The 25,122-nt window shown below is 43.4% G+C and overlaps 2 protein-coding genes across 11 annotated transcripts in view; one reads left to right on the plus strand and one right to left on the minus strand.

The window, feature by feature from the left end:
- RREB1 (ras responsive element binding protein 1) overlaps nucleotides 1–3,713 on the plus strand; it is a 122,508-nt gene extending 118,795 nt beyond the window's left edge. For 6 of the 7 annotated variants that reach the window (XM_052697968.1, XM_052697965.1, XM_052697969.1 and 3 more), the window contains one exon: nucleotides 1–3,713. In XM_052697968.1, the coding sequence (XP_052553928.1) occupies nucleotides 1–521 (521 nt within the window). In that variant the 3' untranslated portion in view covers nucleotides 522–3,713. The other variant, XM_052697970.1, reaches the window with a different exon arrangement.
- On the minus strand, nucleotides 3,598–24,284 carry SSR1 (signal sequence receptor subunit 1). Of its 4 annotated transcripts, none has more exons than XM_052697971.1 (9): nucleotides 24,114–24,284; nucleotides 22,517–22,635; nucleotides 21,073–21,160; nucleotides 20,662–20,924; nucleotides 20,128–20,204; nucleotides 18,869–18,947; nucleotides 17,997–18,090; nucleotides 15,577–15,640; nucleotides 3,598–4,375 (listed from the first exon to the last, which is right to left on the minus strand). In XM_052697971.1, exons 1-9 carry the CDS (start codon nucleotides 24,190–24,192, stop codon nucleotides 4,234–4,236), a joined length of 1,005 nt encoding a protein of 334 aa, XP_052553931.1. In that variant the 5' UTR covers nucleotides 24,193–24,284; the 3' UTR covers nucleotides 3,598–4,233. The 4 variants fall into 4 exon arrangements, with proteins under 4 accessions (XP_052553931.1, XP_052553932.1, XP_052553933.1 ...); XM_052697972.1 differs by having other exon boundaries at nucleotides 4,249–4,379; nucleotides 24,114–24,282; XM_052697973.1 differs by lacking the exon at nucleotides 3,598–4,375 and having other exon boundaries at nucleotides 14,885–15,640; nucleotides 24,114–24,281.
- Between the last annotated feature and the right edge of the window lie 838 nt (nucleotides 24,285–25,122).

A 25,122-nucleotide genomic window follows, 5' to 3' on the forward strand; every position in this document is an offset into this window, starting at 1 on the left:
GCGAGAGACCATACAAATGTCAAACCTGTGAACGGACCTTCACTCTGAAGCACAGCCTGGTTCGTCACCAGCGCATACACCAGAAAGTCAAAAATACTCGAAACCACGGGAAGGAGAGCGACAAGGAGGAGACCCAATCGAGGTGTGGGGAAGACAGCGAAAATGAGTCCAGCCACAGTGGCACCAACCCCATCTCAGAAAACGAGTGCGACTCCGCGGGGGTTGTTGGCAGCCACCCATCCGGCACCAGAAGCCGAAAGGAGTCCCTGGTCGGCGCGGCCAAGGATGTGCCCTGTGAAGAGGAGAGGCCAAGCGGGCAAGGAGCCGGTGCCGGCCTCGTGGAGCCCGCCAAGAGCGCACAGAAGCAGCCTGCGAAAGACCAGGAGCCTCGGGGTAGCTCCGAGCTAGAGAGACCGCCGGGTTTCATTCAAGACTTGCTGGAGATGCACAACAAAAAGTCTCCCATGAATCACATTCTTGCCTCTGCAGACAGCACGCCTCAGCTCTTGGGGGTAGAATGACTTGCGAGAAGGCTGGGCCCATCCCAGCACACAAACTGAAGCCAGCAGAGCAAGGTTTCCAGGGTCTCGTTTCAGAAGAGTGACCTACAGCTGTGGGGAGAGTATGGCAGACTGGATGCAGTGCCATATGCCTTTCAGTATAATAATGCAAGAGACTACAGTATATACTGATTTGAGTGCCTTACTACTTTATTAGATCTTTTGGTATCATAGATTTTTTTTTTTTTTTTTTTCAAAAATGATTTTTTTAATATTTTAATGAATTATTTGGAGAGGACCTTTTTCATTTAAGCATTAATGTTACCTTTTGTATTGGTGTGTGTGAGCTTGGTCTTGTATATCTGATAGTCTCTGTGTTTGTTCTCTGAGCTGGAAACGGGGCAGTGGGGTGGGAGGCCCTTGGATACCACAGCCAATAACTGGAAGCAATTTATGTGAATTTCATTCGGAACAGTCAGAGGAAACGCAGGCGAGATGTCGGGTGTTGTTTTCTCAGTAGATGTTCTCGCATTTGCCACACGGTGGAGCATTAAGCCTGTTCCAGGCATTAGCAGCGTGGCAGCCGAAGGTGTTCAAAGTGGTTGGAGCCAAAAGCAGGAAGCGCAAAGAATTTCAACCTCATACTTGTTTCCACTTTTCAGCGTTAGAAATGGTGTTCTAGATACTAGGGTTTTTCTTCTGGCCGTCGTGGACTGAGTGCGTATACAGAGAAGAGTTACATAGCAACGTGACCTATGGAAATTATGCACCCGCTGTTATATATGTTTGATTTGCTTCAGTATATTATTATTATTATTTTATAATTATTTTATAAATTCATCAGTTTGCTTGTCTCTGCAGTCAGCAGAAGCCAATGGGCAATATTTGCCCACGCAGACGTGTAACGCAGCTTGGATCCCCTCTTTACATGTTTTGACTTCAAGCTTTCACCAACTCCTCCTCCTATGTTGCAGCTCTTCTACTGTACTTTAATCGAAACCCTTCCTCTGACCGGAGAGTCAATCAGAGGCCAGCAGGCTGTCGTCACAGCCGTGCAGGGGCCGCCCCGCTGCTCGTGGTGCACGTGCCCGAGGACGGCCGTCTCCGTGCCGTCACCAGGCGGCAGCACGCCTTCCTTCGGAGCCAAGGGACTCAGTCTTCCAGTCGAAAGCGAGCAAGAGAGAAATGCGAGCCTTACCGTCGTCTTGCTACTTACCGTCATGTTCTGGAGCAAGAAAATACTACTGGTGATAAAACTACAGATATAAGACATGTTAAAAAAATAAATTAATTAATTAAATTAAAGAGAAAAAGAAAAAAAAAAAATAATAATAAATAGAAATTCTTCCTGAGATTTTTGGGGTTGATGCTTGAAGACTTGAGGTGTGCGTCTAAATTTCATATCAGTAATTTAACCCCTTTAACGCTGGGAGCTGGGATTTCTCCGGATGGCTCCTGTTGCCGGCAACAGGCGATGCTCCAGCCGCCAGTGTTGAAGGGGTTAAAGGAAATGTCTCCTACTGTAGCTGCACGCTTCTGGGAGCGGGCGGCGTTTTTGTTGTTGTTGTTCTTGTTGTTGTTGTTTGTTAATTGTCCTTCAGTCATGACCTCTGGGACAGACAGAGCCATAATAGCGATGCCGGAGCCTCACTGTGCTATGCCACCACTCAGCCCCAACCCGCACTGTGATCTCCCCGCCCCGCAGATCCGCTTTTCCTGCTTTCATCAGACATGGAGGACGTGGGCCTCGGACCCATGCTATATTATATAATATATATCTATATATAGCTATATCTATATTAAAAATTCTCCGAAAGTTTCTGGAGACTGAAATGTAACTGTCTGGAATTCAAAGGAAGAGAAACTTTCTTGAGTAATATTCTTGCAGATAGAATAAGAAAAAAATGGTTGAGGTATATGTGATTTCTATTTTTTGCTTTGTTGTTGTTTGTTAAATAGGGATGTTTGAACCCGTTCAGAAACGAAGCTAACGCCAGAGAGTCAGTCACAACCAATGATTCACTAAATTCACTACCCAGGTGCATTCTACTTAACGGAAACCAGTTCACGCATCCCTTAAATCCTTATTACTATTATAATTATAATAATAATTATTATTATTATTTGGGGTATTTTTTTGGTTCTCGTCGTTTGTTATTTTGGTTTTTTTTTTTTTGGTTTATTCGTTTTATCTGGGTTGTTTTTGTTTTTTTTTTAATTTGTTTTTTGTTGTTTTTTGTTTTTGCAACTCTCCACACTAAACTGCGCAATACTGTGGGGGAGAAGCCATTACTAAACTATATGCTGCAGAATGATGTAGCACGTAATGAATTCCCAGCAGCCTGCCGGGACATCTGCTAGCAATAATCACTATTGAGTTAAAGCTTTATTTAGCCTTTATCTGTATCCTAGTAGAGTATAAGGTCTTGCCACAACTTATTGACATTTTTATTAGTTGAGTTTGACTGAGAACTGTTGCTGTTGTTGGGTTTTTTGTTTCCCCTCCTCCCCCAATATTAAACTGTGAAATTTATAATGTGTTTAAACTATGGGTGAATCTTAGGCTTTAGTTTGCATGTTCAGCTAATTTGTCTCTATACGATTTTTGTTTGGATCTTTTTATTTTTTATTTTTATTTTTTTTCCTCTCTCAGGGCTTTTACATAAAACAAACAGAAAAGGATCTTCTGAAATTCTTTTGCCTGAGTTGCAATGGACTTAACGTGGAGATAATTCAATCACTACATTGAGCACTTGACTGTGAAAGCGCAAAAAGAAAGAAAGAAAAAAGAAAAAAAAAAAAAAAAAAAAGCTAAAAAAAAACCAACAAAACCACCTTGTTTGAGGCAATTCTGAAATAACTTTTCGGGGCTATGTGAGACTGATTCCATTTTCAGAATGATTCGTAATTTTCTCTCTCCTCTATGTGTCTCCTTTCTCTCTTCTCTCCCCACAAAGGAAGGTTAATCCTAGTGATTTCATCCCATGCAGAAACAGTAATAAATATGTAGAATTCATATTTTTCTAAAGGGAACTTAAACTGCTGCTACGAATTGTGTACAAGACTGGTTTATGCCACATGAACAGAGAATCACACATTTGTTTTGGTACTTTTATTCCTCTTTTTATTCAGTTGTACAGTACTTCCAAATTCAAAATAAAAGTTGTTCTGTATCAAACCATCTAAGCAATAAAATGTTATATTTAAAAATTAGAGGTTCCAAAATGGACGTGGCTCTTCTTGTGGGTTTGTTGGCGCTTGGTTTTGAGCTGGAGGACAGCGTGTGAAGCAGAGGTGCCCCGCAGAGCAGCATTGCTGTTTCTCTTCCCTCGCTTGGACTAAGCCAGAGGCAGCACTTTGGCAACCACATGCATTTGCTGTTCTACTCTCTGGAAGCCAAAACCCTTTGAAATGGTGCTCTGCTTTGAGGGCATCTTCTTAAAATAGCAATTGGAAACAGAAGAGACCGCGTTGGAGCTGATTATCCCATGCAGGTGCTGGCTCCAGTGGCATGGCCTTCTGTTAGCTGCAGCCACACCTGTGCGTCCCAACAGCATGGCACGGTGATGGAGAGGTGCTGGGATCTTCTCTGTGCAAATGAAGGAGGTTTTCACCATCCTGGTTTTGGTTTTGCGTAAATGTGTACGGCTGTGAAGTCTTCAGGATGCACAGGGAAGCCACATGCAATTGTCCAAAGAAGATAAATGCTTTGTTGTAGCATGTTGGAGCTGCCTTAGCTACATTTTATATGATTTCGTATAAATAAAGTGCATTTCACAGGACGGTGAGGCAAAGAATCATCCGAGTCGCATATCCAGTTCTGGAGTACAGGGCAGCTGAGAACCTGCGTCTCCTTAACTCCTGGTGGGATGAGTCTTTCTGGTGGAGAAGGGAACCAGAGTCAGACTTACAGACCTAATGGAGGGCGCTGCATGCCCTGCTCCTGCCTTCCTGCCTCCAGGCTCTGGCACCCTCACGGCAGCAGTTACAGTTCCCCATGCACAGTCCTGTGGTGAGGACTCACTACTGAACACGGACAGGTTTTCTTTCTTGTCAGTCGGCACCTGCTGAGGCATAACTCCAAATAACCTCTGGGTGGACCAGAGGGATGGAAACAAGATTCCTGAGGGAAGAAAACTGCAGAAGATCTAGTTGCTGCCACACGTCAGCGGCAGCAGCCCCATGCTCGCTGCAGGGTGCGGAGGTTGGCAGGCCTGAGCCCTCTGCCGCCACTGCAGTGCACACCCCCAGGTGTATTTACTGATAGTGCAGAGCAAACTGGTAAAGAGGAATACAATCGTTTGTTCACCATTACCCAACTGCTGCCCAGCATAGAACACCTGGCACTCTCTCTGTGCGAAGCAGCCTGAGAAGCTCCAGGTTTTAACATCCTCACTTGTAATACAGGGAAAGATGAGGATGCAAAAATACCTTGGGGCTTTTAATGAGGATGTGTCTAAATGTTGGACTGCAAAACAAAAAAACACAAACGTGCTACAGTGGTGTCCTCCAGATCTGGGCTACCTGAGTGACCTGCAGATGCACCAATTCATGCTTGCAGGTCTGGGCTCTGGCCTTTCTCAACATGGCCGACCTGGCATCTTGCCTCAGCTGAGGACTATTACTGGGGAGGTGATTTTAGTTGAGTGAAATCTCCTTCCCCAGGCCTGAAGGGACAGTGTGTCCCACACAAGTACCAGGCATTGCTGCTACTTGTCCACCCGTCCAGGCACTGGTGGCGCATGCCTTTGGTCCCATGAAAAGCTACAGACTTGTCTGTCCTGTGGCACACACAAGTTTCTTAGGACTTACTGGAGGACTGTGGGGGCACAGCAGGAGAGGTACTTGAGAGCAGAACTATTCAGTGTTTTAAGGATCTCCAATCAATTGCACCAGGTGCAAGGGCTGCAGCAAGATCAGCCCCAGGTGCTGCCAAGGCCATCAGCAGTCCGTATTTATAGGAGCAGGTGGGGTCCTCTTCCTGTAACAGCATGGAGAGAACTGTGCTGTGCTCTGGCTCATGCTTCCAGTTTACTTTCACAGAGAAATTTTATTGCTTCTGGAAGTTGTGGAGGACGCTGCGAGCCCAAGAAAAAGACAGCTCTTCCCTGAACTCACTCTACTCTAGCTGAGTTCCTGTGACTGAGGTGCCTCCTGCAGAATATAGGGCCTAAGGTTCTCCCCAGGGTTCTTCTTCCTGCTGTCTAGCATATATGATATCAATGCTCAACAGATGCAGTAAGGAATCTAGGTCAGTTTGTGATACTGGGAGCCATGTGGCTCCTTTGGTAAGGGTTTTTTGGTGTGAGGAGGCTTCCAGTTGCTAGGATCTGTGGCAGTGCTGAGAGACCAGCGTGGCAACACCAGGATATTGGTCTGCTCTGGAACAGTCTGGAGGCTGTAAGATGATGGAGGCTGTTGCACAGAATGGGATACCTGTATGCTGTGTGACTTCATCTGCTTTGCTACTGTTGGCTGCCTGTAATTTCAGGTAAGTGATGCTTATGTACATATGCACATCATGGTGTTGATGGGATGCCTAACGGAGGAGAATGCTGACTTAAATTTTCTGGGGAAGTGAAACATGGCAGAAGGACTTCTGGCAATCCTCCAAGCAGCAGGAACTAGAAATAGCTTTGTCCTTTGCTGTGCTTGCTTATTTCTCTTCTGCCAGATCTGTGTGTTACTAAAGCTGCCAGTAGTGTACAAGGAAACTCTATATGAGGGTCATTTGCAATGTGCTATTGTGAAATAGTTTGAGCTCCTCTAGAGCCTTTCAGCAAGGAGTTGTGAAGTAGTTTACAAACATCAATACTCAGTATGTTCTAAGAGAGAAGCTTGCTGGAGAAATGGCTTCTCATTGTTGAAGGCCCAAACTGTGCTTAGAGCGTTGAGGCCAGTGCTTAGTGTGGTTGAGGCAGGCGTTGCTGTAGCCATGCTAGTAGTATGCTATGGGAAGGCTGGGACAAAATGTGCCTTGTCACCGAGTGTTCTGGCTAACAGTTGAAGTGGCAGCAACAAGAGGAACAGCCAAATATGCTCATTTGTAGTGTGCATTCACAAGAAGTGTGTACACAGAACCAGCAGCTCCTTCCCTACATGCAGGAGTTCATCTTCCTTTGGGAAGCTGCTGAAATCATAGGCTCTTTTCTGTGGACCAAGTTCAGATGGCAGCTGAATGCCCTCATGTCCTGCTAGCACCAAGGGTCTGAGAAGAAGAGGTCCAGGGCTTTGGGAGCTTTCAGTGGGCCAATCCTTTAGAACTTAAAATCATAAAATCGCAAGGGTTGGAAAAGACCTTGAAGATCATCTAGTCCAACTGCCAGCCTATCCCTGCATGCCCACTAAGCGTATCCTTCAGTGCCACTTCTGCTTGTTTCCTGAATACCTCCAGGGATGGTGACACCACCACCTCCCTGGGCAGCCTTTGCCATTGCCTCGCTACTGTGAGAAGAAATGTCTTCGAACATCCAACCTGAACCTCCCCTGACACAACTTAAAGCCATTACCTCTCATCCTATTGCTATTACCTGGGAGTAGAAGCCAACCCCTACCTCACAACCAGCCTCCTTTTAGGGATTTTTAGAGCGTGTGTGCCTTGGGATGCTGATAAAGGCTATTGATGAGTACGGGGGGACAATCACCTCCCTGCTCCTGCAGGCTGCGCCATTTCTGATACAAGCAGAAAAACAAAGAAGGCCTTTGGGCTTCTTGGCCACCTGGGCACATTGCTGGCCCATGTTCAGCCAGCTGTCAACTAACATCCCCAGATTCTTTTCCTCTGTGCAGCTTTCCAGCTACTCTGCCCCAAGCCTGTTGTGATGCACGGGGTTGTTGTGAGCAATGTGCAGGACTCAGCACTTGGTCTTGTTAAAGTTCATACAATGGGCACCAGCCTATACAGATCCCTTTGTGAAGCCTTCCTACCCTCAGGCAGATTGACATCTGCTCCCAGCTTGGTGTCATCAGCAAACTTCATGTGGTTCTTAATGAGAAATTCACCTGCAGGTACACCACTGCATGTGGTATGCACGGACTGGAATCAACACTACTTGTAGCAAAATTCTGCTGTGGCATTCACAACAACTCTGCTGGTCTCAAGATGCTGCAGGAACCCACCAGCTCACAGCTTTGTAAACCCAGTATCTAACAGGGAGAATGTGCCAGCATGGTATGTGCCAACCTTTCCTTCCATCCTGTTATGTGATGGTACAAAGAATGGTTAGGAAAAACTTCTTAAAGAGTGGTGAGGCAGTGGCTCAGGCTGTGCAGGGAGTCACTGCTCCTGGAGGTGGTCAAGAACTGTAGAGATGTGGCACTGAGGGACACGGTTAGTGGGCACAGTGGGGATGGGTTGGTGGTTGGGCTACGTGATCTTAGTGGTCTTTTCTAAGACGATTCTTAATGATTCTATGATGACAGCTTAAATGGGCACCAAAACCTAAGTGTTGTTTTCTATAAGCAAAATTTGACTTCTAATTTGATTTTTTTTTTTTTTAAATAAAAACCACACCCAAATATGTATTATTTATTTTAGGGAGATGACAGCGCTAGTTGTGAGATGTAGGTCTGCTTTAACCAATAAACACTTCTCCTAAGTATTGGCAAGTCAACGCCTGCCATGTGTCACCAGGACCTGGTTTCGTCTGTTGCCTTCATGTTGCTAACAAGCCTAAAGCCTTACATGATTTGAGGTTATGTGTATCAGGTCAGTTACACTTCACAGATAGAGAAAACCAAAGCACAGAGCTGTCTGTGCAGGCACAGCAACCCATCAGAAGCCTGCACTGCAACACAGCCGGTGTAACTTTTGATCTCCTGCCCAGATTGTTATCTGCCAGTATCTCACAGAGCTAAAACCACAGCAGCCTTCTAGCACAGCTACATTAAACCTGGAGATGGTGCTGAGTTGGTCAGAAAAAGATGCCAGGGTTGAGATAAAAGAAAGGAATGAATCTGGAGAAGTGAGCAATTTGGATGGATGGGGAATGGATTTTAGTGTTGATGTGGAGCTGCCCACTGCTTTTAATGCATTTGGTGCTGCTTTGGGTGAATGCATGCCTTTCAAAAATAAAGTTTTTTTTCTGAACTAAACCCCTCTCTTTAGCAGCTGTAAAACACCCAGATAAGAATGAAGGCACTTAATTTGAACGCTTAATTGGAAGTGATAGCAGCACCTCCCAGGGCTCCTTGTGGCAAAGTTTTGCAGAGCAGCTGGGGATGCTTTTGCAGTTTGACACCAGATCTCTGCCCTGAGCAGGGCTTATGAAGCAGCCTCACCCAGTGGGAGACAGAATAACTCCACCCAAATTCACTGTTGTACAGCAATGCAGCTGCTGTGCAATCCTCTGTCCTCACCTTTCAGGTGCACAGGACAGGAGGGTGTTACAGTGTCACAACCCATCATACTGCTGCACAGGAAAGGAGCTGGCGTGGATTGTGAAGTACAGAACAGATCAAACTGGGTTCTGTTGTTCTGAAAGACTGCCTTGCCTGTGGTGTGTGAAGGATCAAGAATGTGCTAAGACAAACTCTGGCTTTAGGAAAAAACAATGCATCATAGTTGGGTTGTTAAGGAATTCATACTTCTAATTATAATCTCTTACTTCAGTGATGATGTTTGCCATACTGTATGCAGTAAGTCAGAGGACGTTACTGGAGCTGCAGCTTTTTCTTTCTGATGGATTCCTGCAGAAAGTGCTTTGGGACTTCCCTCCTTTCTATTTAGATTCCTGCTAAGTGAACCAGCAGAGCAGTTGGCTCTTTCTGTCTCTCTTGAAAACCTGCTGGTGGACTCGGTGGTCAAGGTTGGGACTTGGTATGCTGTCAGGTTCAGCTCCAAGCTTTGTCCATGTATTGTTTGTGGCCATAGCACTGTAGAGCCAGGACTGTGACAAAAAAATATGCTTCAGTGTTCTGGAAAGAGGGGATTTCACCCTCTGGCTTGTTTCAGTAAGAAAAAGACTTCAGCTGAAAACAGGATGTGAGCCTAGATGTAGATGAAGCATGTGGACTTGACAGGCCCAATTTAAGGGGTAACTTCTACAACAGGAAACCTGAGGAGGCCTAGAGCTAGGAAACCAGATGACAAGAAGGAAGTGTGCACACAGTGCCTACTCTTGCAGTCAGTAGCTGTAGCCTTAGCTTTTTGGAAGCAGAAGCAGTGCTCAGACATCAGTGACCAAGATATAGCACTACTACTACATTTTATCAACAGTAGTTTTAGTCTTTCCCTGTAGATGCTTTGGGAGATCCCTCAGCTGGCAGCTCGTGGTGGTGCTGACTGTATACCCACTCCAGCTAGTGAACAGGGCAGGGGCAGTTCTGCCAGATTAAAAACTGAGCTCATCTTCACAAGTCCTCTGCTCTTTCTCTGACAAGGCAGAGCTGGTTTTCTAGGAAAGTACACTGCTCTCACACTTCTGTTTTATTATGTTAATTAAGAAGCACTACTTACTGAGTACTGAGCAAGCTCTGGTACCCATGTGAGCTGAAGAGATGATGAACAGTGAGGAAAGTGGTTAAATTTCAGCTTCCCTTTAGCAGCTAACTGACTTGAGTCTTGCAGCACTGGAAAGGTACTGCATCTTGGTTAATATAAGCTTACAGTCAAGACAAGAAACATGAAAGGAAAGAGAACAGCCTAGTGAAGTGATTGCATGACCAGTGTGGAAAAAGCAGATACAACATGAGATTTAAAAATAAAAATCTAGATCTTTTCAGAGAAAAGAGACTTCAGCCTGGGGAGTTACTTCTAACTGCCAGAGAATGTGAAAGTCAAAGGCAAAACTTGCAAGTGGGTAACTTGCTGCCTACAGATGTAATTCACAGATATGGTCTCACTCGTTTGTTTCTCTTAGAACTGCCTGTCTGGTATGTGAGCTCATCTTGGACAAGCTGTGGTATTAGAGGCAGCTGGACACCAGAGGTAGCAGGGAAATTATTTTAGAATCAAGGCTATTGGAAAACATCTATACTTCTTTGCACAAGGTTCCTTCTCTGCTAAGCACAAGCCAAGTTATTTTCTGCAGTTCTAACCTTGGGGGGTAAAAAGTCAGCCTGTGCCCTACCTAACAATAGGTGAGAAACAAAGGAGAGCCTAAGTGCTGTTCTTGGAAGTGGCTGCTGCATCTTGGAAGCAGGGGTCAAGCACAGATGTTACGATTACATAAGGATACATCAATAACTACACACTGGAAGACTGAACCAGTGAACTACATTGCTTGAAGGAAATAGTACTGCAGTGAAAGATGACAGGATCTAAATTACTTGCAACCAGCAAAGTAACGAAGTGAAGGATGAGCGAGAGAACAGATTTCCATACTGCCTGCTTTGTCACAGCATTAGTGAGAATCCACACCTACACAGAAGATGTAATGAAGTATTGGATGAATCAAACTTACCTTGCTTATGGATTAGTTTGCCCTTTTCCAGGAGGTCTTACCTCATCCTCTGCTCAGATGCAGCCTACCTCCCTGAACTGGTATTTTCAGTACTGCTGCCTGCAATGTTGTTTGCTTAGACAAATCTTAGAGCTACAGGGATTTGGCTTTGTTAGCACTCTGCTCCAGCTGCCTTTAATCATCTCAACAGATCCTTTCCTCACTGCCTATAGGTTATTCCATGTGGGAATGCAGCACTATGGCTCAGTTCTTGAACTGAGAACGATTCTTCTCAGGCCCTCCCTTGTTCTTCTTCAAGAAGGAATCTTAATTCTAGTATGTCTGCTGTTCAGAATACCACAAAATACTTCCTTGTTATTCTTCTCATTCCAAATGCATTTGCAAAATGGCTTCGCAACTACAGTCTATTTTCATTCCTCTTGAGCATTTGCTACTAGAGGTTGCTTACCAAGGAAGAGAGCACCCAGGTACCACTCAGGCTTTTTGGTGCCATACTCATGCTTTATTTAAAAAAAAAAAAAAGAAAAGAAACAACACAGCTACAAGATGCTAAGAAAACTTCAAGTTTACAAAATACCTGCAGCCACTTTAAGAGATCTGATCTCACTTATAAATGAAAACATCACCTGCTGGTTAACTTAATGCAGTTGCGATACATCATCTGAACTTAATCATCCAAAACCATCAGTCATTCTTAAACTGTTGATTGTGTGTACAAGAACAATCATCTGTATCACTTTGATTAAAAAAGTCCCTGGGAAAATTTAAAGTTACATGGAGAAAGTGTGAGAGGAGAACTTAGTAAAGCCCACCTGTTGGCTCCTGCAGAAACTGGCTGAGCATGCATTCATTGTGGCTTCGCTCTCCCCTGTAAGTCGATTGCAATTCCTCTGCAGATTTAAGAGAAGTCTTACTGAAGCTGCTCAGCTCTTTCCAGTGAGGGAGAGAAACTGACAGAACACGACAGTATAGTTGCCATCACACTACATCAGTGCCATGTCTTACTAGCTTTATGGAAGCATGTCGTGCAAGTCTCAAGTAGCTTGAAAACACTCCTGAAACAGCCCTTGGTCACTCCTATGAGGTAGGTACTGTCTTCCCTTTGGTGGAGAAAGAACAGACTTAACTGCTGCCTAGCACACCAGGCACACTGAAAAACACAACTAGCCTACATTAAATGACTTTCTCACCACTTCCCTGAATTCAGAGCTTTCAAATGCAACGTTTTGTTTAGCACCATGCATACCAGAAATAAAAGCAGTGAATGATGCTTTAGATTGCATCCATTCCAAGACACTCAGCCTGCCTGAACTCAGGTTCAGCCCCCAGTTTCCAAATAAGCTGAAGTAGGGCCATTGTTACCATGTTTCACTCAACTCCACAGCCTACAATTGAACTAATTTGTACACAGATGATCAGACAGAGCTTAATCCTTTCATCTGACAGCTGCCACTCATCTTATATTAGATGATATTGGAAAAAAGCTTTTCACAAAGACAGTGTAGTATAGAAGCATAGAAGACTACAAGTATCAAAGTACAATTCAGATGTACCCAATTAATGCTTAGCTATTAGCACAGACAAAACAATGCACTGCTTTTTTTTTTTTTTCCTGACCCCACAGGCAGCCTTGTGAAACCCTCACAATTTCCCTAATTAGTTTAGGAAACATGAGAAATGAATAGCAGTCTTTCTGCTATAAAATAGGGCCATAGTTTCTTCTGTAGTCTAAAAGCATCTCTTTCCAGTAAGGTCTTTCACAGCCCTGACTCCCCATAACCTCACACGAAAGGTGTGACAGTGCAATGAACTAGCAAGGAAGCTGATGAGAGTGTGCTGGATGACACAAGTGCTTGTGCCACCAGAAGTGAAGGGGCAGCACAGACACAAGCAGAACTGCTGCTAACATGTTGGAGGGAATGAAACGATACCCTGCTCAGCTATTTATTGGTATTAAGTAATATTATGTAATGACATTAAATACCACCTATGGCTAAGCTATTTAGTTTCAAAACTGAGTAGAAAATTCAAGTATCAAAATGAAAATTCCTACACTCCCAGCCACAATGCAATAACCACTTTCTCTCATATGTAAAAAGCTGAGTGTAATGGACACTTACTAGAAAGAACGTAAGAGATGCCAAAGTTCAACTGCTTCCACTCTAGAACAAAACTTGGTTACAGCAGCTAAACACAATTTTAAACTGCTGCTGCATTTATCACAATAGCAGATCACTAGCTACTGGTCATAGGAACTAACAGCTCCCAGCCAGAAAAGTTATTATGAACCATCCCAGGTCAGTGCTAAGTCCTATGATCAGTCTTATTACAGTTGTCCAACTGTTAGCTCCTATTCAAGTCGCTGAACTGTTTTCTCTTTCATGCTCACAACTTAAGCATTTAGATGTTCACTACGAAGTGCAGAGAGGAAAGCTGAAACCTTAAAAATTCCTCTTTCTAATCTAAGCACAGTGCTGCAGTCCTACTGCAACTTGTCTGAAGTTCTGTTCAGTGCAAGATATTGAAGGACTGATTTGCTCCAGGACTCCTGCAGAGTTTAGCCCTTCCTGATGAAACAGAACTTGGATATCCTACGTTGCTGTCCTGTCTTCTCATCCTTGGCTTTTCCTCTGGGAGCCCCACTTATCTAGAGCAGCTCAGATTTATTACTGAGGTGCTTTCAAATCTTGAAATCTTGTGAGAAGTTGAATGCAGTTTAAGATTACCTATTCCCAGAAGATGAGAGATGAACCAAAAAACCCATCTTGAGATGCATAACCCACAAAAAGGAACAAGAAGTAAAACTGAGTATGTCAGCCCCTACAACAGCTATAGATTGTACCATACAAACCATTTATTGCACAAACATCTTGCTGAACTAATGCAAGACTGAATCTAGGCTTGTAAACCTACCACAGAGGCAACACTAAAGGCAAAGTTGTTGCATGTAATTTGAGTAGTCAGCTGTTACAAAGTTACTCACTTTGCCAAATGATCATCCAGCAAGCTTCTCTACTAGAACTATTCTACTTCGACTGGCATGTCATGAAATGGATGAAAGCAGGACTAGGGGTTGTTCTTCCCATTCTGTTTCCCACACAGAGATGAGTCAAGAACATCTCTGCAATTCATTCTGGCACTGTATATAGGACAGCACAAGTACATCAGTGCAGGTAGTTTCAGAGATGCCTCCAATATATCACACTATTTATAAGTATTGCTCCACTCTTGATGCCTTAGAAGCTCAGCTCCTGCAGAACAAGAACAGATCCAAAAGCCCTTCTGCCCAGGTGATTTTTTTCTCCTTCCTGACCCGCATCTCAAATCAGTGCCTATTCCTGAACAAGCTCCCAGATTACCTTCAGACACAAAGAACTGCAACTGAGACAGAAACAATTCGAGCTTTCTCAAGTACCAAACTGACTTTGCTTTATCTGCTTTCCTCCCCCTTCAACCCCTCAAAGTTACAAGCCCTGAATGCAATGGATGCAGATCAGCATCTCTGTTCCTGCTAACTGTGTAAGTTGTGCCTCTACCACAAGAAATCCCATTTTGGCTACATACAACTTTTCTGTTGAAGTACTGAAGTAACGTATTTAATGGAAACGCTTCTATTTCTAATGAGAAAGCCAAGGAGATAAAAACTTAACTCAGAGTTGTCAGCAGATTGGTCTAAATTACAGGTTTAAAAACCGTAAAGGTTGAATTTAACCATTTGTCATTTAAAAAGATTACTTGAAGCCAAGTGCTTTTCTTATTCAGTTTCAAGTGCATGGAATAGGTCCAAGTCTTTGCCCCATGTAAAGCTTGAAGAAAATTCCACATGTTTTGATATAGACAGCATTCGAGTCTTTGTGAGAGTACCAAGAACGTACTGGAAAGTTGTTTTGGCTTATTCAAAGTTACCTGGTAACACTGCAGAGGTACCACTATATTGAGAACACCTAAACTGTTGGAATGACTCAATAACCATTTAACAAGTTGGGTATAAAAAAATTTATGTAGTAATACCAATTCAGCACACAAATTCCATGCTTCACAAGTTCTGCTGCCGTGTAAGAGTTGTCCTAACATCCATGCAGATAAATTCAGATGTTTAGGTCCCTGCATGCCCAGGTCAAAACAGCAGCAAAGTATCTACCACTACAAGCAGCTATACCCAATTGTGCCTTTAGAATGCTAACTGCACAGAAATCCAGATGACGAGTGCCTGAACAGGGCTGGACACACAAACTTGAGTCTGTGCGTGCGCCAGAGAACAAAGTCACCGAGAAGAAAAACGTATACAGGTTCTGATAGGCAGGATACAATCAAGACAAATTAAGTCACTAGACATTCAGATTATGGGGAGGGGAAAATACCCTTCCAAGTATACAGAGGACAAGCCAGCATTTAAAAGAACTCTAAAGGCACATTTCAGGTAACACGGTTCTGTTAAGACCAACTGCTTACACACGCAGGCACAAACCTTAATGGCTCCCCCCAACAATTATTTAACAAAAAAGAGAAGTGCATTTTCAGTAATATTAACACCATTCAGTTGAACTGTTCAGTCCAAATGTTTAGCAGTATTTTCCTTGCGCTGACACGGACTCCGCACTACTCCAATACAAAAAAAAACTCCAACAGGCAGGATTAGTAAAGGTTCATTTGTTGCACTAGTTAACATTTACTCATCAGAGCCCACTGATCTCTTCTGTGCCCTCTTGCGGGGCAACCTCCTTGGTGAAGCTTTATCTGAAAGAAAAAAGGCAGTGCATCAGTTGTCTCAGCTACTTCGTGTTAGTTGTTACCTGGCACTGCCCTTCTAGCACCACGCATCACAAAAGAAGCCAGGCTCAAGCATCTCAATGCTTTAAAAAACAAAAACAAAACAACAACAAAACACTACAAGCTGTTTGCATCCTAGATAGTAGCAGAAATAACATTCCTATTCTCTAACATGCAGTTCTAGACTGAGTTACTGAACCATCAGTTACTAATAAGAAATGCCACCAACACTCTTGATGAATCTGCATGCTCTGCTGCTGTAGAAAAACTCACACCCGGTAATTATACTTTCAGAGAGTTAATGAATGATTAATTACTGGTTTTAGTTTATCTGCCTGAAGAATGTGACAGACCCTCCCCCTTTAGACAGCTTTGCCTTACGTGAAATATTTCTATATTCATACAGATTTAGAAGTGTTTCAGCTGTAAAAAAAACAAACCACACACCTGTGCAAAAACCATCCACATTTAATTATGTGAATGTCACTCTGAAATCAGACATCCCAAGTGGGGAAGCCACAAAGATTGAGCTGCGTGAGCACAGGGCAACAGAAACCTGTTCTTTCCATTAAAACTTAGGACAGGTTTCCAATTGTCTTTCCACAGTGAGTCCTTACACAGGCAGCATCTTCAACTCTTGCACTGTCATTCATACTGTGTATGAAGAAAGAGGTGAGGTGACTGCTGAGCATTTGCTTACAAATTGCTCTTTTCTGAGCTAGGCCTGCTCACAGCAATGTAGCTGTTCAGAGCACCCATGGTGCCATCACAGGCAATCAGTACACTCCAATGCACCTCCAACAGGAGAGGCACGAAACCCTGGGGATCCTGAAGGCCATGTTTCTCAAGGCATTCTAGTGCAGGGCTCTAATTTAACCTAACTAGGAATTAAAAGCAATTAAAAACTTAAGCCTCGTTTTTCCTAGCCTTCAGGTACTGAGATGAATCAAGTATAAGAGGAATTAAGTATAAGCTTACAGGGGGAGGAGGGTAGAACTCAAACACTGACAAGATTAAGCTATTTCAAGGCAGCTGGCTCTTCAGAGAGGTTTATCATTCAGAGCTTGTACTCCTTACTAGATTGAGACATCTCAAATTTCTAAGCCTGTATTTTTATACTGTCATTCCACTGTCTTGTGTGGAATACACCAGAAAATTAACATTTTCCAGATGTAGAACAAGTCCTCATAGCCATGTAATATTAGTACAGTTAAAAAGGGATAAGGAATCAAAAAGCTTAATTCATAACTGCCTGTCACAACTTGGGTGCAAGATCTAGGGTCTGAAGGCCAACTATACTAAATAAAATTGTCAGGGAAAGATCACTCAAAAATGCTTATTTAATCAAAACTGGAGTATTTGTACAATAAAGGTAGCTGCTGCAAAGGAAAAGCTTCTTTTAGAATGTGCTTTGTTTGAGATGAGGCTAACTCATCTCAGACCAGCCAACAACAGCACATTAGTGATGGGAGTTGAAGACCCAGGAAGAGAAATCTGCCTATAAGGGAGTTTGGCAACTGTTAGGAGCAGTATTTTGCTCTACTGTTCAGCAATATTTTAACCAAACTGCACCACTACAATATAACCAAAGGTATTATATATGTATCTCTATCTAAAAATATATAAACTTATATGCCTATAAAATGTTTGGATGGTTGTATGCATCTGTTCTGCATTTTACTGCTCATGCTACACCACCAGTCATTGCATGCAGGGAGAAAGGTTTCTATCCATGCCTAATTATCACACAGGCAGTACATTTAGAGCTTCCACTCTTTATCACCAGGGTTTGCCTCACCTCTTCTACTTTGCACTGAAGCCATGGGAAAGCAAGAACAGAAGAAACAGCAAAAGAAGTTAGAAAAATTCAAACATTTTAAAGAAATCAGATACTCGCTTTGTTTTTGGCATCCCAGAGCAAAAATTCAGTCATTTTGGATATAAGGAACACAGATGCCAAGTTGAATTTTGGTGAATACACACCTGCAATCCTTATTTAGAATTCAGTCTATAGGTAAGCTTCTAACCAACTTACAGAAACTTCCAGGTATTTGACTGTTAAAACCTTCTGTGATCCAGGTTTTGGGTAGAGATGTCATACTGCTGAAAAAGTCTATGAAGTGTGAAAACAGCCAACTGCCATTGCCAACCAGGCAAGTTTGTTCTGTATAGGAACAGGCTGTTAACAATGTAACCATTAGGCCCCCTGCTTTAGACAACTTCTTATTCCCTTAAACACACATATGTGCTCTGGAAAATCAATATTAGCTACTGGTGAAGTTAAACTACTCGAGTGCTTTATTTTGTGGCAGAGACTACTTACTTATTTGATTTAAAGTTTCCTGGGGAATCCAGCTCATATCAACATCGTTCTGATTCGTTGTTCCCATTTCAACTTTCTGTACTGGTCTTTTTCTCTGAAAAGTCAAGGAAGAGGTTTTTGCCTTCCACAGTGTTCTGACAGCACAAATATTACAAATAATCAATAGTTCTTTAATAAACAAACTGCAATTGTTTTGCTTAGAGACAAAGTTAGGGTTAGTCAGTAAGTGATGCTGTCTGGACCCAGTTAGCAATTTATTTGCCTAGGTTTGGTGTTAACACCCCTAGTTAACACGCCTCACAATATTATTCTACACACAGATGTTATGATTTCATGCTTGTTTAGATGGGTTCATTATACTTGTTGTGAAAAAATAGCTGTCAGTAACCCATACTAGATGGCTGTTATGCTTTCTTAGATTGACACAGTATTCTTCTACACAACACTGCAACAGGCTCTGAATAATAATAACAGTAGTTTCACATGAGGTTTCTTAGAACTACATTAAGAACTGGACAGCCATTTTCCCCCAGAGCTAGAACTCATTTATCATGAGATACAAAGAGACAGCAAAGGGAAGTCTATGTAGCAAGCTCTGAATCAGAGACCAGAAGATAACAAAAGCTTTACTTTCTGACCAGTATTATGGTAAAGATGATTCATAAAGAGCACTAGGCAAGAAACCTACCAAGTCTTCAGTTCTTATTTTAAAGCTTCTATAGATCAGTCCAGTAACCCTTACAATCTTAATTCTCAAAGTACATCTTCTGAAGTTCCACCCTTACCACTGAACACCACAAGAGATGGCTACTTCTCCCTCCTCCCTGTACAGCAAGGCCTGTGCTACTAACAACACACAGTGCACCACTTACCTTCCTAGATTCTAGTAACTGATGTAGGCCAACAATAACAAGCAGACCAAGTCCAGCAAGGAACATGTACATGAAGATCCTTGAAAAAAATGTTAAAGTCGTTAACTAAACATCGTTAGCATTTAAGGAAATGTATAAGCAGAGATAGAAACTAGCAATGGCTTCAGCCATGTGCTCGCTTCGTCTCTCCCAAGCCATTTCATACATGTGGGAGTAAAAATGAACCTGAAACCTGGGCGTTAACCAACACTGAGCAATTATTCTGACTTTGATTTCAGAAACCAATCCTAACTTGAATTCTGAGCAACAGAACATTTGAAGAGCATTATATAAGCTGGAAAACCACATGCATGATCACTGAAATTCAGCACCTGCAGTAGCGCTCTCAAAATATCACTGTTCAAGATGTTGGGACATAGATGTTTGTCTTTTGACTGCTTTAACCACTTGGAAGAGCATCAGTGAACTGCTTATACACTGATGCTTTTCTCTTTGGCAAACGTGATTTCACAGAACAGCTACTTTTAGTTGAGTTCTTTGTTTTTTAAGGTCTTTAGGGATTTCTGAAGACCTTCTCTGAACTGATGTGTTTTTAACATTTCTCTCCTTTGTTAGAATATTTAAAAGCATACAGGCACAGCAAAAATATTTTTGCAATATGTTTGCAAAAGTACAAAGTACAATCAGGTCTAGCTGGTCATCTAAGAAAAAGCACTCCAAAAAGAAGCCTGCATCCATAGGGGAAGTGCAACAAAGAAGGAGCACAAGTTCCTCTATTTCCTACTCAAGGCATCTTATAGTTTATATAATCTTGAATTATACTGGAGTGCTCCAGAAGCCAATTGTTCCAGCAGAACGCAGAGCCCAATCCTACAGATCAGTCCAACCCTCAGCATCTTCTACTCAGAGGAAAATGGCACAGTAGCATTACAAAAGCTTAAAAGCTTTGAATTGCTATTTAACTGTGCCTTAACACTGTGCCTTATTCCAGACTGAAGTCCTTGAGCAAAGCAGTTGCATAAGGTGCTCAGTGACATCACAAAAACGCTGAAGATCCCTAGTAGTAACACACATCTTAATTTGGGGGAAAAAGCTCGTTTTCAATCAACACTGCAACAGTCAAATGCCTTCTACACCATCAACAATATACAGCACACCTAATATTCAGCAAATCAAAAGCATGAGAACTACTTTCATTGCCTCCTCATCAATAACTTATTTTAGTACACCAGCTAAATGTTAATTTTCAGTCTCCTTACGTTTCTCCATCCAATCCATCTTCTTTTTCAATAATTGTAACCGTTTGATTGAAGACAGCATCTTGAAACATATTACCCTATTAAAAAAGTTTCCACATTAAATTATATTCAGCACACAGCTTCTATCTGTTCTTGGGAAAACTCTAAAAAGCAGCTAATCTTGCACTGTTCATTTATTTGCTCATAAAGTCAAGACTGCAGATGGGATTCAGGCTGTTAAGTTTGTAAACAAAGCCCAATAAGACAAACAAAGTGGAATTCAAGCTTCCCTGCCAGCTTTTCTTCTTTAAATGAGTATAGCCCACTACTACACAATGCAAAAGCATTCTAGCTTCCATCACTAATATAACACACACAGCATAAAATGTGCACATGTTGTCAAGGATGTAGACAGTGTGTTCATGCACCTACTGATGTGCTTAAAGACTTCAAAGGCACTCGCTGTCTGAAGAAATAGGAACTCGACTAAGCAGCTCCTTCCTGATGCTTCCACATCATCTAAAAACACTGCAAAGAATTACAAGTCGTGCTTACATTTGCATCTCTGTAGTTGAGATTGATAACTAATCCAAAAGGACGGCCCCCCATAGGCTCAGCAGGGATGAAAGAGTACTCAAATGTTGCTTGTCTCTGCGGTGGAACTACTGTATTCAGGGGAAGAGCTGTGAAGTTCTGGATATAAAACTGGTAGTCTTGAGGGTACCGGAACGAAGCATCAAGAGACTCAACAATGAAGTCTTCTGTACCCTTATTGGTGAAGCCTACCAGGAATTTCACAATGTTGTTTGCCGGAAAATCTGAAACAAGAATATTTAACTATTAAAATTTCTCAGTCAGCAGACACTGTCCCTGTTTCTACAGTCAGACCCTTTAAGGGCCTCATTGCTTTAACCAATAAGCTGTAAGCGCAGTAAAGGAAATGGTAAATCTGCACAGGATGCTTACCTTCACCTTTGACAAATAATATTGTTGTATCAGCACTAGGTGAGGCCTTAGGTTCTCCTGACAAGTCTTCTTCCTCTTTTTCTTCTGTCTAAGACAAGAGACTTTATTGAAAAATCCTATAGTGAACAGTGAAGGTAAAGACTGTGCTTGCTTTATGAGAATCCCACACGATACGTATCAGTGTGCCAAACCATACCATGATAAGCATTAGTACCAATTCCTGCAACAGTACAATTAGCACTAAGTCTGTTCTCCTAGATTTGATCTGCACTATTTTTAGTATTTATCCTTCTCTAACTGACAAAGCGACTAAATTCAGCTGCATTTGATCATAATTAAAAGTTTCCTTACCTCAAAGCAAGAGTAAAGTTTTTGTTCAGGGATGGAAGGAAAAGAGCAGGATCTGAGTATTCATTGATCACATAACTAAGCTAATTTCCACTTACAAATCATGGATAACCGTAAGGCAAGTGAGAATTATTTTCACTGCAGATGGAGTATATTCAACTTTAAATACTGCTTTAAGTAGTATTATGTTTGCCTGGAAACAGATTTTTTGGAGCAAAGAGAGTTTATTTGTTCAAGCTCACCTTTGTGATGACTTTTTAATGTGGCAATTAATACCCTTAGGGGTGTATTTCCAAAAGAGGGGATCAAGCAGTCACTATCTTCTCCATCAAATGAAAACAAGATTGTTTTCACTTTGAACTGCCTGCTGAAGCAACTGACTTGGAATGAGTTGTACCGTTTGATTCACAGCTAAAACAACCACACGAGGCAGCATCTACCTACTGGACCAGCTGTGCACACACCATTTGGCTGGGAAAACTGTGAAGTCAAGAAGCGAGGCTCAAGGTGCTATGCAAAACTACCTTGTTTCAGTGACATATAAAACAAACTGCCAAAAAAGGATTCCGTTTTGTACTTTGCTTAGTCATACACTATTTTTTTAAATTACATCTGTTAGGTCACTTAATGAATTCTATCAGTACAGAATACCTAGCACATCCTCCAACACGTCACAAAGCTGGCAAAGCTCACAAACAGTAATAAGACTAACAGAATCATAGAACCGTTACTGGGATTTCATTTGTACACTGCAAGTTTTCTCCTTCCTAACTATGCCCCAAACTTTCTTATTTTATGCCAGAAATTTAAGAATTCAACCATTTTCTCACACAAGCCCCTTATTTCACTTGGAGGTCTTTTCACAAACTACAGTTCTGGCAGCAAAAACCTGGCTGTCCCCCATGTGATGTCTTCCCCACAGGTCATTCAGGAAAAGACAAATCCTTCTGAAGCTTCAAGCAGAATGGAAGCTTAAAGGAGATTCTGGAACAGCTACTTAGAAATATCAATACTATTAAATGCACACTTAACTGTGCATCTTCAAGCATTTTTGGTCCAGTTCCTACTTATGAAAAAAACATTCATGTACAGTTACCAAGTCTGTAGGCTCATCTTCTTCAACTTCAGCTTCATCATCTTCGTCTTCAACTACAGTATCTTCCACAGCTTCCTCATCTTCTGTAGCATCCTGAGCTGCAGCTAATAAGCCTGAACCTATTGAAACAAGATGCAAGCACAAAAGCCTTTCAGTATCTTCTTAACCAATAGAAAATAAGCAATAGAAAACTGGTGCAGTACACAGCGGGCAACCAAGTTGCCATGAAAGCTACTGAAATACATCGGTTTTTATCATTACAAATGTATAATCTAAAGTGATTGCTATTATCAGTAACATAACTTTGGGAGTTATGTTTCTTTTAAGACCAGCAAGCTTAGTAAATGATTAACTGCCCTTTTCATTTGCCAGTATCAGAACACTACTCTTTCACACGTAGTTATAAAACAAATTTAAGTTTTCATATCTAGGAAAGTGTTCTAATGTAATCTCCTCAATACACCAGTATATTAATGTGCTCAACAGAGCTGGATTGCCAGTCAGAAAAAAAAACAAACCATAAGCTAGAACAAGATAAGTGCAGTCAAGCAGTTCATCCCTTCTCTACTTCTATGGTGCTGAGTCTCATACATTCAAACACTGAGCAGGGCAGTCATGCCTGAATCCAGTAGTAGCCACAGGGCAGATTTATGCCTGTATTTAGAGCACGTATCAGTTAAGCAGATGACTTTTACTTATACTAGGAAAAGTGTATCCTCGTAAGAGCGGTGAGGCAGTGGCACAGGCTGCCCAGAGGGGCGGTGGAGTCACCATCCCTCGAGGTGCTCAAGTGTGGATGTGGCACTGAGGGCTGTGGTTAGCGGGCACGGTGGTTGGACCAGATGATCTTACACGCCTCGTCCAACCTTCACGATTCTATCATTCAGAAGAATGCAGTTTCGCTGATTCTTTTCCAATGAAGCGAATGCTTTCCAAAAAACGAAGGAGCAGAAATGAATGGACGATGGAATTGCGCAAGCCTGAAGCAGCTCACAGCTCTGAGCACACACGCTAAGCAAACACTCAGAAACTTTCACGTGGAACAGAAACCCTTGACCAACGCTCTTACAGCTTCAGGATTCCCAGTGACGGTTGGAAAAAGCCAATAGAAGCCCCTCTCTCGGATTCCTTAGGGATCCACTCAAAGACTTCGCCCGATCACACGCAACGTTTAAGAGCAGCGATTTCATCCACTGAAGTTTTCGCAGACTTTAAGCCCGCAAGTAACGAATTAACCAAACCCCGACGGCTGCGCACGGCAGAAGCGAGCTCCATGCACCCTTCCCACGGAGCCCACCCCCCGACCCCCCAGCTCGCAGCGTTCCCGTCGGACGCCAGGAGGGCTGATGATGTGGCAGGAGCGGGAAAGGAGAGGGAAAGGAGCGGGAAAGGAGCGCCCCGCCGCGCGGGAATGACCGAGGCGGCCGCCCACCGTCCGCCCAGCCGGCGGCACGGCTGCAGCCGTCACATGGCGAACGAGAGCGGCGATCGGCGCTCTGAAGGACACCGCGGCGGGAGGGCCGACGTGCCGCCAACAGCCGCCGCCAATTGCCACCGCCACCCCCCCAGCAGCAGCTCTTCCCTTCGTTCCCTTCACCTGCGCCGCTGCCCCGGAGCAGCAGGGCGGCGGGAAAGACGAGCAGAGCGAGCAGCAGCAGGCGCGGCGCGCTCCTCATGGCGGCGGCAGGCCGGCAGCCCCGCGCTTTGCGCTGCGGGCGCTCTAAATGGCGGCCGCCTCCATCCGGGACCGCCCCGCCTCGCGCCGCAGCGGACGTGGCTCCGCCGGGGAGGAGCAGCGCGGTCACGCGGGCTCAGCACACGTCGCCTCTCAGCTCGCCGCCCGCGCGCATGCGGCGGACGGTCGGCTGTCCTCGCTTCCTGGAGCCGCCTCTGCTCTCCGTGCCCTCAGTGCGCGTTCCCGGCGCCTCCCTCCGACGAGCCTCGCGCCGTGTGGTGAGGCGGGGGCACGCGGTTTTCCCGTCCCACTTTCTTTAGGTCAGCTGGTGTTTGGTGGGTTAGTTGAAAAAGCTTCACGAAGCATAATGGGCGACGTCTTTGATAAGCTATGCTTTATTCCCGAATATCTTTCCCAGATTGCCTAATCAAAAACTCAGTGAAACCCCTTGTCCCAAAACAGCCTCCATGCGTCCTCTTTCCCTCAAAGTCAGAGTACAAGCAAACATGAGGGAGGTTTAATTGCATTCAGTGTTTTGCAGTAACTTCTGTTCGTCATACGTGTGTGTGCAGCTTTCTGTTCTGGCAGTGGTAGCCAGCATCTTCCTCCAGATTTTCATTGAATCCATTCTGAACCTGGAAATTAAAAACAACAGCAACAAAAACTGCCTTTTTGGGGTAATTTTTGTCTCAGTCTTACTTTAAGCATGCTGACAGAGAAATGTTCACTATTGGCTGAAGCATGAATATGAAAACCAGAGACCATCGGTTGCTACAGGACAGGGAAGTCATCCTGCCCCTGTACTCAGCACTGATGAGGCCCCACCTCAAGTACTGGGTTTGGTTTTGGGCACCTCCATACAGAAAGGACATTGAGGTGCTGGAGCAGGTCCAAAGAAGGGCAGCAAGGCTTGTGAAGGGCTTGGAGAATG

Source organism: Tympanuchus pallidicinctus, unplaced genomic scaffold, assembly GCF_026119805.1.
Source record: "Tympanuchus pallidicinctus isolate F22 unplaced genomic scaffold, pur_lepc_1.0 scaffold31, whole genome shotgun sequence".
NCBI classification, from domain to species: Eukaryota; Metazoa; Chordata; class Aves; order Galliformes; family Phasianidae; genus Tympanuchus; species Tympanuchus pallidicinctus.